Source organism: Toxorhynchites rutilus, chromosome 1, assembly GCF_029784135.1.
Source record: "Toxorhynchites rutilus septentrionalis strain SRP chromosome 1, ASM2978413v1, whole genome shotgun sequence".
Lineage (NCBI taxonomy): Eukaryota > Metazoa > Arthropoda > Insecta > Diptera > Culicidae > Toxorhynchites > Toxorhynchites rutilus.
This window is the reverse complement of record NC_073744.1, coordinates 140803971-140830161: the sequence shown is the minus strand read 5'-3', so window position 1 is coordinate 140830161 and position 26191 is coordinate 140803971. Positions and strand designations below refer to the sequence as shown.

The following is a 26191-nucleotide window of genomic DNA, read 5'->3' as shown; positions in this document are numbered from 1 at the left end:
TGAGCATCAAGGGAAAATTTGAACGACGATTGCAACAATCAAAGGTATCAACGTCCAGCCCAAGCTCAATGTCTATAAACGGATTGTAGAAAACCCTCGGACAAGAGTTTTCGTACAGAGGTATTCGGTACTCTTCGTACTGTACGCCCAACATAATGAGATCCTATCTAGATTAGAAGACGACAGAATTAACATTCTCTGTGTGCTTTATAGCATTACTTTAACCAACAAAAACATGCAAAATGTTTTTTTTTTGTAAACTAATCATTCTAAATAAAAGCCGTTTCTTCAAAAGAAAATTGGGTATTTAAAAGTATGTCTTTTATCGGTGATTTACCAGTTTACCGGTAATGAAATTTTCATTGCCGAATAACCGGTTATGGAAATTTTGGAACGGTAATGCAATCCCTAGAGGCAACGAAACGGTAACGGTATTGAATTAAAGAGACTTTAAACTCAGAGAGTTCATTCGTCTCTTGAGGCAACGAAAGAATAAATTATATGTTTTTATATGGCACTGTAGTTTTAGCTAATTAGACTTAAGTTAATGATTATGTAGTTATAATATATTCAAATAGTTTCAAAATGTATTGCCTTGAGCCTAGTTAAATAAATAAAGGAAAAAAATACATCAATTAACACGTATACTGAATTTCCAAATAAAGAAAAAAGAAATATTTAGAAACAGTGTCAATCTGTTTCTAAATATTTCTTTTTTCTTTTGATTCACTTATTGATATCAACTACACAAATTATGATTGTGTGAAATTGGTGAAAATGTTTTGTCCAATACTGTACATGTGTACGAATAATATATTGAAATCAAGTATTGAATCACAATTTTTGAATCGTTTGCTGAAGTAATACTCGAAAACCAGTGTACAGAGAACAAATTTTCTAGTGCGATTGAAGAGAATGCAAAATAAACTAAGTGTGCAATAAAATTTTCGTGGATGCCGTTCAGACGCAAAGTCATGTTTTTGTTCGGAAAAGAACTAGAGATGAGCTCCAGAACATACGAATTAGACATATACTTGTTACCTATGAAACCATTAAGAATGATTAGTGAAGATTTTTTTCCGCTGACATTATCGGGTAGTACAAAGCAATCGTTTATAGCGTATATTTTCTCAAACACCATCATTACCATGATGCTTCGTCATCTCAAAACAATTGTTTTTGTCACTCCATAATGATTATTCTCCTTCTGCGCTGTACTCGCGCGAATGTCCACAGAGAACAGCAGCATCCAATTTATACTGTGCTACCCCACAAGCCGGAACGAAATTGCACTAGAATACTGTATGATCATAAGCTAAAGCCGGTGCACCAAGGAGATCAGCTGCTGTATCAAGCGTGTGTAAGGCAAATGGAAGGCTTTAAAAGGCTTCGCTTGGCTGTCATTCATGTTATTCCAGTGTGCAGTTCAGAAGAGAAAACACATATCTTTAGGTAAAATAGACGTGATGCTGGTAGGTACGTATGAAAAACAGGTTGAAGTAACAAAACATTTGGAAAGAAATCTGTGAGATGTCCGAGAATCAATTCGTACCTTAGGTGTGCTGTATCATCCGTGTGCATTTAATTATCTCAGCGTTCGAAACGATAATTCTCCTTACCTGAGGATAATTAAAATGTGATTTGTGAAACATTGCGATAATAATATTTGAATTATCTGTAATGAGACAAAATATTGTTGTTCAATAGTCTCATTTCCTCTGGGTGTGTTAACGGAGTGTTTCGAAGTGAAGAACCAACGAATAATTACTTCAGCATATTCGCCACTACTTCCACTGAAACCATTTGTATCAGTTCTACAAGAAAATAATTAATCACAAATACTATCGCAGCATTTATTCAAAACTCCCAATAATCGCTCAGGATTTTCGTTTTGGAATGGTCTGATTTGATTTATTCAAAGATAATCTACAATCTCGCCCTGCTATACAAATAACTGAAACAATCATTATCACAACCCAAACGAACCTTTCTTTTCTTCGTGCCTACCGATTTCAGCTGATTGTATACGATCTGGGTCATCTTGTGCATATGCATGTTATTCATTGTAGAAATGCGTTTACTTCACTTATCGCGAAGTCTCCAACAAAATTGTGCTCTCTATTGGATATTTTTGACGACCTATTCATATGTTCAGCTTCAATTACTCGAACTTTGAATACCTTAGTGCATATCGAATAATTTAGGTGCGATAATTCAATACAGCCATTCCACATCAAACCGATATAGTGGTTCTCAGATTCTCGTGAAAAGTGGTAACATTTTTCTTTATCGCAAAACATTAGACCCGTACATTTTATTTTTTCATTAGGGTGGCAATTTCCATTTTAGGACGGTCCGAACAATCAACTTTTTCCTCAATTTTTCCAAAAATGACTTTTTTCAAAAAATCATAGCTTTCGAACTACTACACTGATTTCGATGATCGACATATCAATTCAGAAATACTTACCATTATCTTCTTATTGAATAACGAATCCTAGGAATAAAGTGGTTCTACCTTGTTTCGTAATCCACCGTTGAAACTGTGAGTTCGCTACGCGTTATTGGTGAAGAGTCGTCCCTGAGGTAATAATAACCTTTGAGCTAGCCGCTACTTACAATACGCGAATAATCATTACGTGTCTCAGCGAAAGCTTCTCATACTGCGAATTAGGTTCAAAACTGGTGTCGCAAATTAGACCGACTTTGTCGCCCAAGATGAATAGTCTCCCAGTTCACCATATCTAAATCCCTTGGATTACTTCGTATGGTCATACATGCTGTCGAAGGTAAACGTGCAAAAAGCCTCTACTTTGGACCAGCTCAAGGTCGAATTCCTCCGAATTTGGGACGAAATACCGATGGAATTTGTGCGTATCGCTCGCAACGGATTTGAGAAAAGTTTGAAGCTAGTCAAAAAAAGTTGATGGGTTTGGGCCTAGGGGCATGGACGGGATCTTGACATAGGACTGTGATTGTGTGTAGTAATTGCATTTTAATTGAGTTTTTTCATTGTGAAAAATCTGTAATTTCTTCTCTTTTGATACATCAAATGGAAGCTCTGAAAAAAACGATTTCCTGTTTGAACTTATATCCTTTAACCGGGTTAGATGCGATAACGTGGTAGAATCCGGAACCACATTTTGTTCAAAAATGTACACAAAAATATCATTTATCCTTTATCATTTTTGAACACAAGTCTAAATAGTTAAGATCCACATAAATATAAGCCTGGGTCAAATAAATAAAATAAATATATTATAGATAAAAATAGCATTTTCTACTTTGTTGCCACATTGTCCGGAACATTGTTTGTAGAGGGTTGTAATAACTTTATAGCCAGGTGTTGTATATTAAGTATTTTATGGTCATGAGTGCTCTCTTGGGAAGTTCGTGTAGCTGCTGTAGTGAATTGATCTCATTTTGTGCTATGTTCTGCTTATACAGTGATAGACATTCGTTTAGCCGCACTTGAAAAAAAAACTTGAAACACTTACAAAACAACTAGGAATGTTCTTTTTATCGGGATACTTATTTGCTGTATTGATAGTATATTTAAGTCACTTTTATTGAAAGGACGTGCGTCACAATCACACACACACACACACGGCGGCATCGGTGGATATAAACATTCGAACGTCGTTTTCCCGAGACATACGTTCAGCCGCAGGGCATAAAAATCGAGTTTTCGAATAATCACCAAGTCTTTATCTGTATTTAAAAAAAAAATACTTGGGAATGTTAAATTTACAAGATAAATATTAGATGTGCAACGTATTCTATTGACGGAAGAGGGGCGGAAAATAATAAAAATATTCAGTGAACAAAAGTTTTCTAATCGCTCGATCGTAAAAATTGGTCTATCTGAGAAAGTGGTACGGAATTTCTTTAAATAGTGCCAGAAATATGGGATATAACGACCAACAAATGGGAACACCAAAGTTACTTTGCGTCTTAAAGGTCGAATAAGACACGAAGCAACCAGAAACCTCAAGGTAAGCCGAAACTGACCGCCACCCATAAGCAGAACCATCTCATTTTCGCCCGTCAATACATAGAATGGAAACTAGAATGGAGAAATGTTGTATTTTCCGGCGAAAAAGGTTCAATTTGGATGGTCCGGACTGTTACAGTTGCTATTACAATTTAAGTCAACGGCATGTCGTAAAATCGAAGTGAAACTTTGGGGGCGGTAGTTTGACAGTGCGGGGAGCCGTTTCCTATCACAGCAAGCTTCTCATTTGTTTCATTTTCACCCGAATGAACTCCGAAAAGTATATTCAATTACTGGAGGACGTTTTGATTGGCCATATGAAGAATAACGCTACCGAGGATGTCGTTTTTTCAGCAGGATTATGCATAGATCCACGTTTCCAAGCAATCGAAGGCATGGTTTGCCGAGAAGGACATTCCGCTTCTTGAATGACCTGCTGGCAGTCGATTGCAATCCCATAGAAAACCTATGGAGAATCTTGGCCGAGATGGTCTATGCAAACGGATGACAATTTGACAACATTTCCAGTCTCAAGGCAGTAATTCAGGAATGTTTGGCTATAATCAATATGGCAACACTTTAAAAGCTGTCTGATTCAAGGCGCTTGCATAAATGTAGAACAGGTGAAGCAACATCATCACTTCAAGAAGAAGGGGATTACGGTTTGTGGAGCGGGGGTTGTTTGTTTTGTTATTGCTAGGATACGCCATTTTTGCATTTTCACATGCAAGAGTAGTGGATATGAGAATGAAATTCTACAAAATCATTCTTTCTTTTTCACATAAATTCGCGAAACCCGAACATAAGGGGGTCTTTGTAGCCACTTGGTTACGCGTTCGCTTACCAAGCGATCGATCGTGAGTTCAAACTCAGGGCCCTCAATTGACCATCTTTGTGTTGTTATAGAATAACTACGTCCACGCAACCATCATCAGCGATGTAAATCGATCCACGGTCGAAATGAGATCGATTCTTCCATACAATGGCTCTGCTCTGCAAGACACATCGGGCTGCTGTTCTATAAATAACTCAACAATGATCAATATCAACTGTCTTCGCTGTCCGGTCTGCTGAACAATGGAAGAACAGAAAGAATACCCTTATGCCTAAATGGCTACTACTGTGTGATTTACCATAATGTAATGGAACAGAATACTTAACGCCTAAATGGCTACTACTAACTACTGTGTAATTTACAATTTATAGAAACATAAACATATGTACATGTACACGATTAAAACCCGGCTCTGTTACAGCTAAAATGCTAATGTAATGAGCCTAATAAATAAATAAATGAGATAAAAAAAAAACCCGAACATAGTAGGCATCGTTCGAATAAGCGTCGTAGCAGTTTGTAGAGAGCCGCCGGCAGCGTTCTGATGCTGTTTGTAAACAATACCGACAGCATTTCCAATATGGCTGAAAGTGCATTTCATATGATTGTTTCACCTGGTACATATAGAGGCGCCTTGGTCTGATTCGACGCCAAATCGAGTTTTCAAAGTGATCTGAAATGGAGGTGGATATACTAAATATTAGCTACCGATTGGACTCGAAATTTTCCGCACAAATTTTCTTTTATTTAAATTTTAGGATGCGGCTAAACGAATGTCCACCCTGATTCCACATATTTGAATTACTTAGAAAACAAAAAGTGAATTTATACTTTTTTTTAGAATGAATTCGATGAAAATAAACAATAATCGTCTTTTATGAGCAAAACTGTACAAAGAATTGACTTATTTTTAAAAATATTGAGGAAAGATAGGGTGTGGCTAAACGAATATCTACCACTGTATATAGGAAAAAGAAAGGAGAATGGGCATGTGCATTCATGAAATTGAAGCGGGTTTTTCAGGAACAGGCTACAAAAGCTATCATAATCTTATATGCGTGAGTATACCCTTTCGATCTTCTAAATCAGCAGTCAGTTAAATTCGTTAATTGCATTTTTTACATAACCAAACAACATGCTCGATATTATGACATCGTGGGCCACAATTACATAAATTGTTAATAGCAAGACCTACACAACAAAAATGGGAATTGAGCACGAATTGATTTAGCAACATACAATACAATAACTGATAAATGCCTATTATCGGTAAATGAAGAATAATTCATTATACGCACCAACTCACATTGTGAGCTAACGCCCTAATTTAGGCAAAAATATTGCCCGTTGCAATTATGCAATCGAAATCGTACCCATTTTAATCATCAAATTGTTAACTTGTTTTACTATTTTCACTGTTCATGTTAAAAGCAAAACAAAATGTTGGATAAATTTCCTGTCTAATGGTATACAACACAACATATCTCGCAATAACGATTTATAGTAATATGCGTTCGAAAACTCTTAATAAATCGTTACATTTTTCGTAGAGTGACCCCTTTATATAAAAATCAAAGACATAGTCCTATGTCAAAAGAGAAAAGGAGATGTAATTCCGAAACAAAAAGATGTAAATGATCAACTTAATATTACCTTTCATTCAAAACATAAACTAATAAAATCTGAATATCTTATGTAGAATAATCAAAGTTCGAATTTGTATGACAATAAATTGGACACGGTGTATAAATACAGCAGCGGACTGGTTGTATTACAGTTATAGAATCTATATCTAACGAACGCATTAAAGCATTGCGTGAGCACATTTGTTCCATGAACTGTCATGAAAACTTCCACCCCGGAAAGATCCGTATCCGTACTAGCCGAGAATTTCAAAAATAAATCCTGCTTTAGTAGATTCCCGATATCGGTGTGCCCTGATTTTTGTTAATAATTCGATTTTAAATCGTTCATTATCTAACAAAAATACTTTAAAATACAGGATATTCGGTTGTCAGACGGATATAATATGATGAAATGGCAAACCTGGAGCTGAACAAGTCACAAGACATACAAATTTAACGGTCTTTTTTGTGTCTATATTTTCCGAACCACGAAATTGAAGATGCTACATCATCTAACATACCAATACAATATGAGTTTAGAATTTAAATTCCGTTAAGTGACTTAAGTTTAGTGTTTGGTATATCAATCGTCAAAATCCGTTCGCACCAAAAATAGTTATTAACGTTAACTTTATTTCATTGGCTCCCCGATTCTGCCTAAATCCGACCCATTTTGCTCTTTTCTAAGAAAGGTAAATTAGGTAAAAGAAAAGTTTTCTAACCAGTGAATATACAAAAACCGGATCCAATGTGCCATAGTGATATATTTAAAATATCTGCCAAGTTTCTGGACATGAGTCAAGGTCGTAAATTTGTTTTGTCACGCAAATGCATTTAAATGCATCAGTATCCTAACCAATTTTTTACCTTGCGTATGAATAATTTAAACGTGATTAGTGTACCATTATTTGAAGCAATCTATAAAATCGGCAACTGGCGAACAAAGCAGTGATAAACCATATGGGTATCCAAATAACTGACAATTACCGTTGTACGTACAAGATTAACGTATATTGTGCAATTACTAAACTAGCTTCACCGGACAGATTGTATGGTTCACTCACAGTACTCAATTATCATTACTGCTTAGTGCTTCGAAGTAAAAGAGTTGAATCAATGAGCTCACGTCCAGCTTTCTGTTCATGATTATTGCTGCTGCGTTCGTTGAAACAACTCTCAGAGTCCACCTTTCTGTACAAATAACTGTGAGAATCACTATCCTCGCCCAAATGAACTTTCTTACATATTGATGTCAGCTGATTGTATACGAAAAGGATCATCAAACGAATATGTTCACTCTACCCATGTAATATGTTTATCACTCAGAGTTGTCGCAAAACCTTTATCAATGTTCTGCTTTGCATCGGTTATTACATCGACTGAGCGATTATCTTTCATCCATCTTTCACTTTGATAATGTACAATGTAATTCAAATTGTGCATGCATTTTCAATGCACCAGCTTATTGACGCTAAAGGCGCAAATGTTGGCAATCATTCCAGTAAGATTAAACTTAGAACGAAAACATGCTTAGTCATGTGCAGCTTGTTATGCTAACGGTTAATGTACTGGTACACTCTTTCTTTACCATCTGGATTCTCATCTTTATTCATTTTTCAATATATCGTGTTAACATGTATGGATTTTATGCTTATCGTACAACTATTGTTTTAGCCTTACTACCATAGCCCACTGCTAGAATTTCTTCACGAAAACGGAAACGAAAACGAAAAAGGATCCTAGCTAGCTTAATGCTTAGCGACAAGGACGATGCACACGGGAGCAGACACAAATAGCGAAGGGATGCTATTCATACTTACGGGCTTTGAAAAAGTATTAATCACGAAAACATCATACGCAACGAAATAACAACATGGAACGCATACAGATACATACTCTGGTGCTTTGAAGAGACTAAGTGTATACACACTACTGACCATTCTACGCTCTTCTCAAAATAAACTATTTCTGTTAATCTTATTAACCTCGAAAAAAGATGCATTGCATGCATTGCCTACAAATGAGCAGAACAAATGTATGGAAAAATGGGTATGCTTCTAGGTAGCATCAATTCAAAACAATTTACTTACCTAGGAATTGTAATGTATAGCATAGCAAACAAATCCTAGGTAATTGCCGGTTCGTTTGGTATATCAATCGTCAAAATCCGTTCGCACCAAAAATAGTTATTAACGTTAACTTTATTTCATTAAAACGTGACCTGTTTTCCGATTTGGCATACTTAATGAAAGTCAATAATAAAAATTGCTGGGGACCCAATTTCCACAAGCTTCTTCTGAAGTGAACATGCACCCAGCATGATCATTCACCGTATGGAACGGAAACTGGTATTGATCACTCAAATCACCATAAGATTAATCCATAAGATCCTCTCAACCAGGCTTCTTAAAAGAGCTTCTGGCCAATCACCATCGTTGTGTGTAGACTGGAGTTGTCCGAATAAAACGTAATTCCTCTTCTATTAACAAAAGTTGACAGCTTTCGTGCGATTACTGGAAATTACAGTCGAGTAATTCCATCAAACACGCAGAAAAACCTATCTGCTCCTCAGGCTCACTGCGTTTTGATCACGCAAGAGACAACTTCTTCATCCCCAGTCGTTTAGAAATATTAGATTGTCCCTCAATGGTCAATCGTCTCCTAAGTGCCTGGAACCATGCTGAATAGCATATTAATCACCACCTCAATGCTTTTCAGACAGAAGAGATGCCTCGTCATGCGCGGGTTGATATACCTGACATCAACTGTTTCATTCATATGCATTCACACGGAGCAAATGCGCCCATCATGCGCTATCGCTATCGCTATCTTACGCAAGCTGACGATGTCCCGCCTTGCTTCCACCACTCGGTGGACGCCCCGCATGCACCCATCATACTTTTGCTCGTACGGAACCATCAGAACACAGATGGGTTAAAACTAGATCATGCGGAGTCAAAAAAAATTTATTTTTCAAGTGCATTTTGCTCGAAAAAAAAAAATTTGCAACTTTTTTTTTCATGCTCATATAAAAAGAGCAAACATTTTCGTGACTTCATTCACCTACACTCATCTGTAGTTTCTCGGTAAGCTAGATCAGAATGTAGCTAGTGACTTCTCAGGAGCTTCGTCAACTTTGAGGAAATATTTTTTTAAACCCTCACAAGCCCTTTTTTTCACGGGTATACGGGTGTATACTTTAGTATTCACGCAGTGCTTGTTTAAAATCCAACCGTTCAAAAGCTGCTTAGAAAGTCTTTTTCTCTTGTGTTTTGTGCATCACCTTAGGTTCTAGTCACTACGCACTGGCCCAAACATACTCAGGCTCCGTGTAAAGCGACATTCATCTATAAAAACAGTGCCACCCAGTGAAGAGTATACGCGAGGCAAAATCGAGCCAAAACAATCATATTATTTTAGGAAAGGGAACAGTCGTGTTTCCAGCTGATCGTTCACGTAAATTTCCTGGTTGACGGTCTCAGTAGCAATGATAATGTCGTTTTCAAACAGTCACAGCATTGCACGCCAGACATTTCTTACTGAACTTCGACAGCTTCACTTGCTTAACACTCCTATACTCGCGCATTGGTCTGTCAGACCGAGAAATCAATAATTCGTTCATTTCTCAGAAAATATCAACACTACGACTTTGCGATTCTCTCTAGCTTCGTTATTCGTCGTTCGTCATCGTTTAGCGTATCGCATGTGTTGGTACAAAGGGGACGTGTGCCACTTTTTCAACACTTTCGGTCTGACACACCGACGCGAGTATAGGAGTAACTTTTTTGGACAAGTGCCTTATTCCATATTCTAGAATATTGTTGGAAGAAATGTATAAATTAATTTTAGTGACGTGGAATAATAATTGACTATAATGCATAAGATCATAACCGGACTAGTCTTTCAGTCCCTTTTGTAACTGGATTGAACGGATCCATATATTAACTATTCGTCGATATATTCGTCGTTAGATTCATACGTTCAAAAGCAAAATATAAATGTTCAGCTTTCGTATAGTTATTCGCTAAATATAATGGTCATACATATACACACTTGTGAAACCATTTCACTTGTGGAAGAATTGTAAACAGTAAACTATAAACTAATCGGTGGCTTATGGTAATTTTGAACAGTTACAGTTTCGGGTTATTTTTTATAACGGGAAATATCGACAAGAAAACAAGAAAAAGAAATAGAAGTTCCTAGAAATCCTTTTATATCATCTTTTTATGCACCATCTAAAAAAAGGCATGAATTCTTAGTTTACCAAGAATACAGAGACAAAAAATATTACAAATATGCAAACTTTATATTCCAGAACCTTTATCATCTGGTGATTATCTAGAAGGTCGTTATACATTCTTCTCTTCGATATAAGACCCGAAAAACACGCAACGACTGAAATGCATGAAATGTAAAAAATATGTTTGCGCATATTTTTGCAGTTATGCAATGTTCTGATTCTTACTACAATGAATCCAATTGCTATTTAATAGCTCTTTATACTTCCATGAATTATATTCAGTTGCTTACTTTTAATTAATAACAGTGAAAAATTCGAATTTTGTTATTTGTGTTGGAGTATCAAAAATTACTCTGTTTTGGGGAGGCTGAGTTAGATGACTATTACTATGACTGTGACACCGTGCGCGAGTATACGTGTTATGATTTTGCACGCGAGTACAGGAGGGTTAAAAATGTCTGCCACCTTTTCCCGTTCTGGTTTCCGTAGATAACTACAGTTCATTTGAAGTCTACCTTGATGTAGAATTCGTCATCCACCACCACATAATCGGAAGGAGTGGTTGGGATCCACTTATAGGTGCTAGCAACTCTTTTTGTCAATCTGATGCGTTACTTCTCTTGCTTGGACGCTGTTTTGTCAAAATGAAAATAAAGGCATCACTCTGCAGGTATATCAAGTTGAGGTCGACCAAATTTTGATCGTAACACCCTTCATCAGTGGCGTCGAGTGAAGCTTTTGCACCCGGAGCGGAGAAGTAGATTCTAATGAGTATGGGTCATAAAAAATAAATTATAGGAAACCAATGCGAGCAAAATGAAAACTTTAATGTTTTTATGTGTTGATTGAGACTCATACAAGTGTGGAAATTGTGTGTGGAACATGTGAATTAGGCACAGAAAGTGATAAATGTATGAGAAAATCCATTCGATAAATATTTTGGAAAAATTCAACTAGTTATCACAAATTTATATGTTTTATAATTGCAATTTTCACATTAGCTTACGATTACAATGATAAACAAATTATATAAATTTGGACTGATTAAAAAAATGCTTAAGATCGATTATCAAATGACCCAATAATTTGATCACGAAAATGATATATATTGCAGGATCTAGCATGCGCTCCCCTCGAGGCATCCATACTTTCTACAATCCAACGACCAAGACATGGAGCGGCAAGCGGAATCCACCCTTGTACAACCCACAGCAAACACTAGGCGAACTTATTGTCGCCATTCTTGCCAGAACACCCAACCACATAACTCAAATCAGCACCGATAGTGGAGCCCGAGTGACATGCTCCGAAATGCGACTGAGAACAATCCGCACGGCACAGAACCTCACCAACATGGGTTACACCCACGAGGACGTCTTCACAATGGCAGTTAAAAACGATGAACTGCTAGCACCAGTGCTTTTCGCTTGCTTCACGCTGGGAATACCCGTTAACACGCTGGACGCATCCTTCAAGCGGGATGACTTCAGCTACATGTTAACAACCGTGAAACCAAAAGTAGTTTTCTGTGATCAAGATGCGCTGAATGAAATGGAGGCCGCTATACAAACTGCTGGTATTGAACCTGTTGTCATACTCTTCGGCAAAAAGATCGATGGATACATGCATATCCAAGAATTGATGAACCCTACGGGTAAGGAGGAACCATTCGTGTAAGTGTTTTGATCAATGCTAAATTGTGCAACTCCATAATTCTTTATTTTACAGACCCCCACATTTTGATGACTCCGCCAACCGTTTAGCTATTATCTTGTGTTCCTCCGGAACAACCGGACGTTCCAAAGGAGTTTGTCTATCCCACTCGGTATGCATTGCTAACCTGTTGAACGGATTCCAATGCTATCCCTCGGATGTACTGTTTTGCTTTAGTTCACTTTACTGGTTGTCAGGACTAGCGTTCCTTATATCGGGCACAATTTCTGGGGCAACTCGAATTATCACACGGGAATCGTACGATCCGTCGCTCGCATTGGATATTATCGAAAAATACCGGGTATCACTCACAATGTTCTCACCAGCAACAACACTGGAGATACTGAAACATCCCCTTATGGAGAAAACCAATTTGTCCAGCATTCGAGCTTTTGTGTGTGGTGGAGCAGCAGTACCCGCCAGTATGAAACATTCCTTCGAACGAATAGTGCCAAACGCAACGTTTCACGTTGGATATGGTCTCTCCGAAGCAGGAGGTGTAGTGACACTTACTGACAATGATTGCTATAAGGACGGAACAACGGGATATATAAACGCCGCTTGTCAAGCCAGAATTATTGATGACAGTGGGCATCCTCTGGATATTGGCCAAGAGGGAGAAATCGCCCTCAAAATGACTTACAACTTCATGGGTTATTTCGGGAACGAGGATGCCACTAGAGAGATTCTGGACAGCGAAGGTTGGTTACACACGGGAGATATTGGAAGATTCGACGAAGATGGCTTGTTGTATGTGATAGATCGTAAAAAAGATATTATTAAGTATAACGGCTACCAGATTTCGCCGAGTGAAATTGAGAGCGTTATCCAGTCGATGCCAGGTATAATCAATGTTTGTGTAACCGGAGTTCCTGTTCCTGGCAGTGATCTTCCAGCTGCATTGGTCGTTAAATCAAATGGAACAGACGTTGACAGAGACGGAATTCACCAGCTCGTGGAGAATAAACTGGGCAGTTACAAGCAGTTGCGAGGAGGTGTATATTTCACCAGTGTACTACCAATGACGCCTTCAGGCAAGATATTACGGAGGAAGTGTCGCGATATTGTAACCGGAATGTATAACTGTAACAATGTTGAATCAGAACGATAAGTACCCTCATCCCATGTGCTTGTATGTAGCTTATACAAAGAACATATGTGTGAACATATATGATATCAGAGGTTCTGTTACTAATATGTTTCTATAATATTTATATTATTTGAAATTATATAATAAAACTATTATTTTTTAAATGTTGTTTATTTCATTGTTTTTTTATAGCAGAAAAAGAATCATGATCAATATATATAATTAAGCAATTAACGACCAAATTGTAAAAATATTCTTTGGGGAAGGAAATGCTGTAATGTTAACGTATGACTACGTCTTTGATTTCTATATAAGGGGGTCACTCTACGAAAAATGTAACGTTTATTAAGAGTTTTCAAATGAATATTACGCAGAATCGTTCTGACAATATATGTTATAAAACAATAAAACAAGTGAGCAATTTAACAAATAAAAGAGGTATGTTTAGCGAGCGGATACGAAGGTTAATAATGTATTATGCATTCTTTCTTTCAACTTCGTTCCCATGAATGTTATATGCAACACAAAATTGTGTGCAATAATTCGTTCTATCAAACAAATTAGCAAGACCTTTTTTGAATGTAAACATGTTGAAGTAATCAGATGCAAAATTTAATGCATCACTTGAATATCATGCAAGATTTCATCAAAGCAACGGGGAAAATGTCACCGATACAGTGATCGTTCATTAATTGGGTCGGAAAATCAATATAATTATTGAATTTTACTCGCTAACTGGACTGCAAAACAGCAAAAACAATACTTCAAACTGAAGATAACATATATTATCGATACATAACTGCATTGCATTCCAGTTAACGTACGCCTTGATATAGATATGTCCAGTTGAAAACAGTCCAGTTAGCGAATGGCTTCTGTATATAACGGAGTGACGAACATCTTAAGCCATTTGGCAACACGGGAAATTGTACACCCAGTTTTTTTTACGTGGGTTTTTTGCGCGGTTTTTTACGAGTTTTTTTTACGCGGATTTTCCAATTAACGCGATTTTTGTACACGGATTTTCCAATTTTCACGTGGATTATCCGATTAACGTAGAAAAATACCAGTGTAATATCACATCTCTCCCTCAGCTCACATTTCTCTCTTATACTCCTTCAGAGCATATTACGATAATTAGTGCTTGTAACGGTCTTCATTTATAAGACTGGCCATTTCAACTTTATTGTTGTGTTCAGGCACGAAACATTCAAAAAACAAAAATTCCAGTGTTTCATAACTACAGAACCAAATGGAACAACATTCACTCCTTTACAAAATTAACGCCAATTCTACATGAATTACGATTTGTGTCTAATCCGTAGGTCATCTTTAGTTCTCAATCAGTTCAAATTACCCATTCGGTGTGGTTTCGACCAAGCAGCGCCATCTTGTAATATGTATCTCGTTCTACGCAGAGGATACTTGTTGGCAACACGGATTCGCGTGTTCCTTATCACCCTAACAATGTACCACAGGGAGATGTGGAATGGGCGAAAGTCTGACAAATGTAAGATCGATACGGTCCGAATACCCAGCAGTTGGCAGCACGCCACGTTGTTCCCAAAGAACTTCCATGTTTTGCTGGGAATCCAATCAAATGGCCGATGTTCTGGAGCAGCTATGAAACGTCCACGCAGATGTGTGGGAATAATGATTCGGAGAACTTGATGCGACTACAACGTTGCTTGAAAGGGGACGCAAGGAAATCAGTGAGCAGTTTTCTCCTTCGAACGTCCCAGAGATCATCAATACGCTTCGAGTTCTATATGGACGGCTAGAAGCAATCATAAATTCCCTTTTAGCTAAAGTGACCAGATGGTCAGAGGTCTAACGCGGGACACAAAAAATAAAGCGTGATGTATATATGTTATGTAAACATAAACCGTAGTTTAGAGAGTCTCATTTATTCGCGAAACTCTCAACATGTGTCCTGAACCTGATCTGTATTTTTTTCTTTTTAAGTGTCTGCACTCAGTTGTGATTTTGCGGTGGTTTAGATTTTGTTTACGCCTGAAAATCACTCACTCAGTCAGAGCATTTAAGTGTGGCAAGCACGATTAAAATTCTACAATTTTCTTCCTATTGTTGAATGGAATGCTCGAAAATTCCAATCCATTTTTCATCGATTTTAGCGTTAACGTATGCATTAAAAAATGGACTAATTTCGGATGGCGATGAAAAAAAAACTACAAAAGATAATTTAATGGAACAAATTTTCTTTAAATCTAACGTATATTAAGCCTACAACAAAAATGATTCAAGATTGTTGATTCGCAGCAGCAGCAGCACTGTCAAGCAATTTGATTATTTTTTTCATTTTGCCAGCTCCACCTCACAGCGAAGGAGTTGGACATCCTGGGGCACCAACATACATCTTCTCATCGGCCATGGTTGAGGTTCCGGCCATCTTCCGTAAGGCCGCCAAGCGCTTCATTTACGATACTTCATCAAACAATCCTGCCTCTTCCTGGCCCGTATACACTAGTTCTTATTTAACACGTTAGGCCCTGACCGAACTAGGGGACCAAGAATGAACTTTTCGTCTGACTCACGTTGTTCCCTGCGGATCAATAGGGGACTTTTACAAAAATCATTTTCTAATTTTGTTGCTGTCGTTTTCAATTGACACTCTCTAAACCAGAGATCGAAATTCTCGCTCGGCTGCGCGATAAATATTCAGTCAATCAAACTAGTTTTCGATGAACCGTGTATTGCTGATATTTTCGTCTCTTCCTTTTCACCGAAAATTCTTTTTCAGAGAGAAAGAGATGTGAAAAATCTCTATCTCGGAAGTTCAACGAGAATGCTTTTTCGTCTCTCATTTGGTACTGAAAATATGGAGCGAAAAATCATAGCTAACATTACCAACGTTAGCCTATTTGGACAGCGTCCAAACGATCTGCATTTGGATAGCGTCTAAATTGTACAAATTTTAATCCATCTCATGTTCACTTCACGAAGAAACCCAATATTGCCGCATATTTTCATGCAATATTTTCAGCTGTACTGAAGAAGTGAAAACCCATTATCGGCATCAAGGAGTCACTGAAAACGAAACCATTTTTCGGCCATCATAACTCGATGAAAAATAAAAATCGGCATTGAATTTCTCGAAGTGAGCGTATAACATTCTCTCGCCTCCTATATTCTCAGCTATTTTTCCCTGTGGGTGAAAACAGATGTTTTTCGTCTCAAATCGGCGAGCATTTCGATCTCTGATCCACAACGAACAGAACTGAAACCGGCAGATTCGAAACTGGGCTTTTGTGGAGATTCGATAATGTCAGGTTTCCCGATAGCAGACCCATGAACGAGCGCAGATTGAGGTGTTTGGAACGTCGGCTTCTTAAATCACCAGACTTATACGACAACATTCGGCAACAAATGGCTGACTACGTATCCAAAGGGTACGCACACAAAGCAACTACATGTGAGCTGGATGAGATGGATCCCAAGCGGACGTGGTTTTTACCATTGGGTGTCGTAGTGAACCCCAAAAAACCTGATAAAATTAAGGTTGTCTGGAACGCTGCTGCGTCTATACAAGGGGTATCGTTCAACTCCGTCCTTCTGAAAGGACCGGATCTACTAACATCTCTACAAGGTGTCTTGTGTCGGTATCGACAAGGGAAAATCGCTATAAGTGGCGATATCATGGAAATGTTCCATCAAGTGCTCATCAGAATGCAGGACCGTAGAGCCCAATGGTTCCTTTGGCGGGACAGTCCATCTGACCCGATTGAAGTGCACGTCATGGATGTTGCTATATTTGGGTCAACGTGTTCACCAAGTTCAACGCAGTTCGTGAAGAATTTGAATGCGCGGGAGTATGCGGCAGAATATCCGGAAGCATCACAGGCAATACAGGAAAACCATTATGTGGATGATTATCTGGATAGTGTCGATACGATCGAGGAAGCTGTTCAGCTAGCTCTGGACGTCAAACAAGTTCATGAAAAGGCAGGATTCGTTATTCGGCATTGGATGTCCAACTCTGCAGAGGTGTTACTGCGAATCGGAGAGCAGAACACGAAGTCAGTGAAGAGCTTCACGATGGACAAGGGCAGTAATCTGAAACGGGTTTTGGGAATGGTATGGCGACCACAAGAAGATGTCTTCGTATTCTCGTTGGCTTTCCGTAATGATTTACAACGTCTACTGGAAGAGTCCATAGTGCCAACTAAACGTCAATTGCTGAGCTTAATTATGAGCGTTTACGACCCGTTAGGGATGGTCGCTCCGTTTATGGTGCATGGTAAGACAATAGTCCAAGACGTGTGGAGATCCGGAATTGGTTGGGACGAACCGTTACCGGCGAATATCGTACCTCAATGGGAGCAGTATGCGAAACTATTAGGAACGCTTAATACAGTGAAAATACCCAGGTGCTACTTTCCCGGGTACCAACCGGAAGCATACGATTCGCTTGAACTGCACGTCTTCGTCGATGCTAGTAATTCCGCATATGCTGCCGCAGCGTACTTTCGTATTCTGGACCGCGGAGAAGTACGCTGTAGTTTGGTAGCTGCAAGGAACAAGATAGCCCCTATCAAGTTGCTGTCAGTCCCGCGATTAGAGCTGCAGGCAGCCGTGATTGGAACACGACTTATGAAATCTATCATCTCAAATCACACGGTACGCATCCAGCGTAAAATCTTATGGAGTGATTCAGCTACAGTCCTTAACTGGATACGACCAGATCCACGGAACTACAAGCAGTTCGTAGCGTTCAGGGTAAAAGAAATCCTGGATGAAACGGAGATCAGTGACTGGAGGAAGGTGCCAACAAAGATGAATGTTGCTGATGAAGCTACAAAGTGGGAACAAGGCACATGCTCTAATGAACACAGCAGGTGGTTCAACGGACCGGAATTCTTGTATAAACCGGAGTCTGATTGGCCAGAGGAAGCAATTGAACAACCTACTACTGAAGAGTTAAGGGTGGCATATTTGCAACAGCAGATATCAACACAGCAGGTCATCGAATTTGAGCGATTCTCGAAGTGGGAGAGGTTACTCCGCACTATGGCATTCGTCCTACGGTTTGTTTCGCACAGTTGCCTCAAGATGGATCGAAGTCGAATGAAGGCATGTTCCTAAGAAAAAAAGAATTACAACGAGCGGAGTCAACTATATTTAAGATAATACAAAGTTGTGAGTATCCAGAAGAGTGCCGCATACTGCGTAGTAATCGAGAAGCACATCCAGAAGAACGTAGACAGATTCAGAAAAAGAGTCGTGTCTTCAAACTACTCCCATTCATGGATCCAACGGGTGTCATGCGAATGGGATCTCGCATCGCTGCAGCAGATTGTTTTCCTGACGATGGAAAATTTCCTGTGATCTTGCCTAAGAACCATTATGTCACACAATTGGTGATTAATTGGTACCACAGGAAATATGGACACGCTAACCGTAGTAAACGAACTTCGACAGAAGTTCCACGTGTCAGAGTTACGAACGGCCGTCAAGAAGGTGGTAAAATATTGTAACTGGTGTAAAATTCATAAGTGCAAGCCACAAATTCCGCCAATGGCGCCTCTTCCTCTTGCCCGTCTCACGCCGTACATCAGAGCCTTCACATTCACGGGACTGGGTTATTTTGGTCCAATAACTGTTCGTTTTGGACGTGGTGTTGTCAAAAGATGGATAGTGTTGTTTACCTGCCTAGGAACCCGAGCAGTACACTTGGAACCAGTGTTGTAAACGGTCGACATTTCTCTCAACCATCACATACTGCTCTTGCGCGAGAGTCACAGCTCAATATGTATTGCGAATGTGACCAAGAAAGCATTGCTCGGTTCGAACAGTCACCTCTGAAAAAAACGCACAGCCGCAAATACGACAATCAATTGAAAATATGCTATTTCCATTCTACCATTCGTGCTCATAACCATCCTTTAATTCCGGCTACTTTGACTGTATTTTCAATGTCATTTGACATTGAAACTGCAGTGGTATGCATTCTTCTTCTCTCTGCGTGAGCGTTCCTCGAGAACACTGTTGTTTAATTACGGGACGATGAAACAGCTAATGAATAAGACGGAAAAAAACCGAAATGTCATAAGACATTTTTAGGTCGACGGTACTTTGACTGTTCATGTTATGATGTTCATTAATAACACAACACATACGTCTCCATAATTAGTGATACGATGGTAACCATTACCAAGACTGCTTGGAACTCACTTGCAGCTTGTCGTCTGAATTAGAGATGGGAAAAACAGTTCACTTTGATGAACGGTTCAGTCACTAACCGTTCATCTAAGTGAATCAGTTCTTTTGAACCGTTCTTTCGCTCTTTCGTTCAGCGGTATTAAGAACAACATAGAATGTTAGCTGCAACAGCTATTCATTGATATCGTTGGATTGGATAGTGTACGTATGGAATTTATATTCTTGAAATTTAGTCCTTCTTCAAAAGTCGCAAACTGTATGTGAAAATATGTTTATCGGCCGACAAAAGTATATGTAATAATTTAATGCGAACAAAATATATGCAATTTTTCAGATTTTCTGTTTGGACAATACACAGGTTTCATGTAAGATCATATTTCATTCAGAGAAAAAAATACAAACCATCATGACGCGCAATAGGCCAAACAATGGATTGAAAGCAACGAAAAATTTTTTTTCTTAACTTGCATTCACTATGAGATTTTATGTTACCTAATTCATGAATCGCCCCAGCTTTCCCGGATTTTTTTCTGATAATCAGGAAGTATATTAATATTACGCGGAATTGAAAGAATACATGAAATTGAAAATATATAGCTTTGCCTTTAAAACTACGAAAATCTCATTTAATTTCTAACCCAAAATTGCCATTAAACCATTAACAAAATAAACCTTGCGTTACATGCATTTTGCTCATTAATGACAATATTGTTTTATTTTTCTTACAAGCATTCTCGTTACATTAATCTATTCCGTCCAGCACAAATCAGTTCAGCTGCACTCGTCCGTTCGCAAACAGTTCGCCCGCAACAAACACTTCGTACTCAAACAGTTCGTTCCCAAACAGTTCACTCTTAATCAGTTCGCTCTCAAACAGTTCTTTCCCAGACAGTTCACTCTTAATCAGTTTGTTCACAAACAGTTCACTCTCAATCAGTTCGCTCTCAAACAGTTCACTCGCAAACAGTTCGTTCTTAACCAGTTCGTTCACAAACAGTTCACTCTCAAACAGTTCACTCGCAAACCGTTCTTTCGGAATCAGTTCGTGGATAGAACTACCGTTCTTTGAAAAAGAACGACCGTTCGTTCACTCTTTTCGGCGAACTAGTCCTTTTGTACCGTTCGTGAACGGTTTGCCCATCTCTAGTCTGAATCCTGCAAGATGGCAATACGCAGGTTCATCGCCCGTCGAAGAGCACCACAGGAAATTTATTCAGACCAAGGAAATAACTTTCAAGGGGCGAGCGCGAAGTTAAAACAGCAGATTAGCACCATCAATCGCGATCTAGCGGAGACATTCACAAATGCGGAAACACAATGGAAGCTCAACCCACCGTACGCCCTACATATGGGTGGCATATGGGAACGACTGGTTAGCTCAGTGAAGACCGGCCTGGCGAACATGGAGTTGTCAAGAAATCCAGATGAGGAAACTTTGGTAACGGCCCTTGCGGAGGTAGAATCATTGGTGAACTGACGTCCTTTAACTTACCTACCGGTCGACAGTGAAGAAGGCGTAGCCTTGACACCAAATCACTCCTTACTGTTGAGTTCGAGTGGAGTGGCTCAGCCAGCAATCCGGCCAACGGAAGACAGTGCGCTACTAAGATCCAAATGCAAGCATGTACAGCTTATGCTAGACAGATTTTGGAAGCGGTGGATCCAAGAATGTTTGCCCGTTATCTCCCGGTAACCGAAGTGGTTTGGAGAGGTGAAACCCATCAACATCGGAGACCTGGTCATTGTTGTGAACGACGGCGTGAGGAATAGCTGGATCAGAGGTAGGATTGTCAAAGTGTATCCTGGACGTGATGGACGAGTTCGCAGTGCGGTAAGCTCGCTACCTTGGATGTAGCCAGGGAAGCAGGTACAGCTTAAGGGTACCTGAAGCAGTACGGGTGGGGGTATGTTGGCAACACGGATTCGCGAGTTCCTTATCACCCTAACAATGTACCACAGGGAGATGTGGAAAGGGCGAAAGTCTGACAAATGTAAGATCGATAACGCAGTTTCAGAGATCAATAGAAAAACAACAACCATCTTCAAATTGATTACAAAAACGTTATTCTGATTTCCTAAAATTGTTCATAATTAATTGTGCCTAGCTGGTGAATAAATCACATTAGGACCGCAACATATTGTTACGACACGGCGGGTAGATTAAAATAGAGGACGAATAAATGTAAGCAACGAACAAATGTAGAACATATAAACAATGAACTAAAATAATTGAATTACAGCTTGAAGCATATACTCAAACAAAACATACGAGTTCGCTATAAAGAAGTCCGAAACGAAAACCGCTCCCGTAACAACAATACTACTCGTTTAAGCTCTTAAAATTAATGAGTTGAAGTGTTAACGTAGCAAATATTTATTGGCAAAAGAAATAGATTATCGGTGATCGGTAATGAATTAGAGAGACTTTAAACTCTGAGAGTTCATTCGTCTCTCTGTAATAGATTATAATTTCAGGGAGACTTATATAGCTACTGTTGTAACGCAAAGCCTACTACTACATTTCAAATGAATATCATCTGATTGCTTCGGTTTGCTTCTCAACAAAAATCACTCATACTGCTTGTAAGCTGCATCGTCCGATCACTCCTCATAAGTAACTGACAGGATTTTGATTTGGTAAATAAGCTGACCAGTCCAGAATCTAAAGCCCCTATTCATTAAACCATGCCATGACCTTCCACGTTTTTTGAATTGATGCCAAATTACCCAATTATCAAATTATTGTTGATGCAAAAACAGCTGTAAATTGTTCTGAAAATTTCGTTGCACTTCTGATTGTTCATTCGCGTTGATGGTAAGTTATCTAAACCAGGGTTGACATTGCGCATTTCGAAACGAGTGATTTTTGTTCATTTCGACCATTTTGACATGCCTTTGACCAGCTTTGTTTACGAACCCAAAAATTTTACATTTCTCTACGAGACAAATTTTGCTCTTAATCTAGTACAAAATATGAACTTGAAAAAAATACATAATACTAAAACCATTCCGATTTGAGTTCGAATTCTCTAGAAACGAGTTACTCGTTTCGAAATGCGCAATGCCACCTCAGTTCTTTTTGAGAAAATTCTCCCCAAACCATCAAACTGCCGCCTGCAATGTTTCGAGTTAAAAAAATAAATGACACTTTCCGTAAATCCTTCCAGTATGAAGAAATTTTATTCAAGTTGATTTTTTTTGCTTAAGCGAAATTCGGAATATTTCGATGCCAAATGACTTAAAAATGCATAAAACGTCGAGATCTGGTGTTATCTCGAAAAACAATTTTTAACCGAAAATCGACTTTTTGGGACTGCGCCTGAAAAAACAATGAAGTTGAAATAGCCAGTCTTATAAAGTCTTATTATATCCTACACTAGGTATCTCTTTTCAATTGAACTCTTACATATTTCTGTACATTAAAAAATAGTGGTTCTAACGTTATGACACGAAGAGTTACTATATATATATATATAAAAATGGATTTCTGTCTGTCTGTCTGATTCTTATGGATTCGGAAACTACTGAACCGATCGACGTAAAAATTTGTATGTAGCTGTTTTTGGGGCCGTTGCGTGGAAGGTTTTTACGATAGTTCGAGACTCCTCCCCCTTCTCTAAGGGGGGGCTGCCATACAAATGAAACACAAATTTCAGCATAACTCGAGAACTAATCAAGCAAAAGGAACTAAATTTGGTATATGGAGGTTTTAGGGGGCAATAAATGTTTCTATGTTGGAAAGACACTCCACCCCCTTCTCTAAGGGCGGGCTTCCATACAAATGAAACACAAATTTCTTATAACTCGAGAATTAATCAAGCAAACGAACCCAAATTCGGGGCGTGGACGTTTTAGGGTACAAATAAATTTTGGGCGGGACAAAGTTTGCCGGGTCATATAGTAATAAATAAAATACATCTCATGATTTTTCTATCATATATTTAACATATATATACAGAATGTTTCCTCCCAACTAGTCATCCCAATATTCGTTACTCATCTCATCTTCATGCTCCTCCGATATTAGATCCCGCTCGCTGATTGTCGAATCCTCACGATAGTACTCAGGATTCCACCAATCCAAAACACGTACCTGTCGAACTGGTACGAATGTGAGTTCGTCCACAACTCGCTGGCAGTAGTTAGCCAGTTGCAGCCTCACTTTGTACTTCGTCATCCCTTGAGCCAACGTTTGCGTGATCGATTTGACATACAACTGCTCGTGAAATTGAGGAATAATATGAATCGAATCCGTTATTACGATGAGAATTTGGCAGCCTTCTTCAGGATTCATGTACGTATCTTGCAAGTACTCGAGCGAGTCCTTCGATCGTTGCAACATAGCCGATTTTGCAGCGCGACTTCCTGTGATGAGCCGTGTCCTCAGCTTAAAATAGTAGTTCCAACCCGTTTTGTTTTTCGAATACCAGGAATATATCATCTGCCGACCTTCTACCCGATGAGGATCGGTAAACGATGTCGCAGTAATGCGATTGATAAAAGGCGTATAGAAGTAAAAAAGAGATCGTATTGTACGCGCTCGTAGACCTCGCTGTAGCACCATAAACTCCGGCTGGAGTCGTCGCGGGAGTTCTATATTGTGACTATAGTGTTTCCAGTATAGGTGTTTCCAGAACTTAGCAGATTGAACAACTTCCGCCGTTTTGCGACAGATAAGCGCGAAGCGGGCAATATCTTCCGGGTGAATGTATTCCGATATTAGATACCAAATATCAATAACGTAATCAGCATACAAGGTGTCCCGTGCGGTTAAATCTTCTGTAATTTTTCTAGAGCCATTGTCAGGAGTCTCATCATCAGCCTCTTCATCGGTAACCGTACAAATAGCTAGCTTATTTGCCTTAGAAAACCGAGCCCCAGTTTTCAGGGAGTTAGCAAAGTCATAAATGGTAACATCTGAAATACTTGGAATGTTTAATCTGAAAAATGTTGGCATATGTAGCATAAAATATATACCATTCGCGGAACTCGAATTGCGTGATTTCACTTTTACACAAACGGACATCCCAGACATGAACGGAAGGGTCTATTGAAAACAGTACTGCAAATTAATTTCGCATAACTGTTTTGGAATAGTTCAATATCCTTAAGAACTAATAGACTAGTGAATTATAAAATATTTTAAATTCATGGATCAACATCTGTGATTATATACAACGAATCAAGAGATTGTGATGAAAATGCCAAGGCGCCTAGAAGTATATCCTAAGGTGGGCCAACTTGCTAAAACCTAGACGGGTCTATGGTATGAAAACAGTACGGAAGAAAGCAGAAGGGGAATTATTTGCTTGTAGCGTGAAAGAGACAGACTGATCACGAGCGAGCTTCGGCACTAGCGTATTGTGTTTTGTTTACAAACAAAACACAGTAGACTTCCAAGATGGCTGAAGAGTGGTTTTAGCAAGTTGGCCCACCTTAGGATATACTTCTACGCGCCTTGGAGGCGCCTTGGTTTGGACCAAGGTGCCTCTATATATACCAGGTGAAACAATCATATGAAATGCACTTTCAGCCATATTGGAATTGCTGTCGGTATTGTTTACAAACGGCATCAGATCGCTGCCGGCGGCTGTCTACAAACTGCTACGACGCTTATTCGAACGATGCCTGCTATGTTCCGCTTTCGCGAATTTTATGAAAAAGAAGGGGTGATTTTGTAGATTTTCATTCTCATTTCCACTACTCTCGCATGTGAAAATGCAAAAATGGCGTATCCTAGCAATAACAAAACAAACAACCCCCGCTCCACAAACCGTTATCCCCTTTTTATTGAAGTGATGATGTTGCTTCACCTGTTATACATTGATATAGGCGCCTTGGTTTGGACCTGAGACGTTTTGACTTAATGCAATGAGAAAAATAAAGATGTGCCGTGCGCGCAGGGTTGCCAATAATATTTTTCAAAAAACTGGAAGATTGATCTAAAAAAACTGGAAGAAAACTGGATCCTGTGAAATCGTTTTATTTTGAGAATTTCGGCTTTGATTTATCTAAAATCATTTTTTTTACTTATTCCAATTCTTAAGAAATAGTCCTTCGAAGAGTATGCAGCTCATAAAATAGCGAAATAAACTATTAATTGCCCATTCGAGCAGATCAAAATAACGTTTCCCACCACCCGGACATTACTGTAAAACAATATTTGAGGATCGTTTCTTGTAGAACCTCTAGAAATATGGTTTTATTTTGAAAAAAAATATCTCGTATTTATTTTCAGAGCAGAGTATCCAAAGCCCTTAAGGAGAACGGCTGCAAGTTGTTGTTCATGGCTATTATCTAAAGAAAGATAACTCTCTTCTGTCGCGATTGAAGTTCGATACAGAGTACGCGCGATTGATAACGGAACATATCGCTGGGAATATGGGTTTTAGAGGATTCTCTCGGTTATCTTCTCAGGTTAACAAAATATAACTCTCCTCCGTCACGATGAAATTTCTAGAAAGCGTACGCGGAACTTCGGGTTTCTAGAGGAGTTCTCTCAGCTTCTCAG

The 26191-nt window shown here is 38.9% G+C and overlaps 2 protein-coding genes across 4 annotated transcripts; one reads left to right on the top strand and one right to left on the bottom strand.

Annotated features, from left to right (window-relative positions):
• The first annotated feature begins 1278 nt into the window (after positions 1–1278).
• On the top strand, positions 1279–13664 carry LOC129762263 (uncharacterized). Of its 3 annotated transcripts, none has more exons than XM_055760363.1 (3): positions 1279–1472; positions 11812–12370; positions 12426–13664. In XM_055760363.1, exons 2-3 carry the CDS (start codon positions 11820–11822, stop codon positions 13519–13521), a joined length of 1647 nt encoding a protein of 548 aa, XP_055616338.1. In that variant the 5' UTR covers positions 1279–1472; positions 11812–11819; the 3' UTR covers positions 13522–13664. The 3 variants fall into 3 exon arrangements, with proteins under 3 accessions (XP_055616338.1, XP_055616337.1, XP_055616339.1); XM_055760362.1 differs by having other exon boundaries at positions 1280–1476; XM_055760364.1 differs by lacking the exon at positions 1279–1472 and adding an exon at positions 7132–7155.
• A 9938-nt stretch (positions 13665–23602) lies between these two features.
• Positions 23603–24880, bottom strand: LOC129761791 (transmembrane protein 183). The gene is made up of 2 exons (XM_055759564.1): positions 24658–24880; positions 23603–24597 (listed from the first exon to the last, which is right to left on the bottom strand). The coding sequence occupies exons 1-2, from the start codon at positions 24713–24715 to the stop codon at positions 23654–23656; spliced, it is 1002 nt and encodes a 333-aa protein (XP_055615539.1). The 5' UTR covers positions 24716–24880; the 3' UTR covers positions 23603–23653.
• Positions 24881–26191: the final 1311 nt, after the last annotated feature.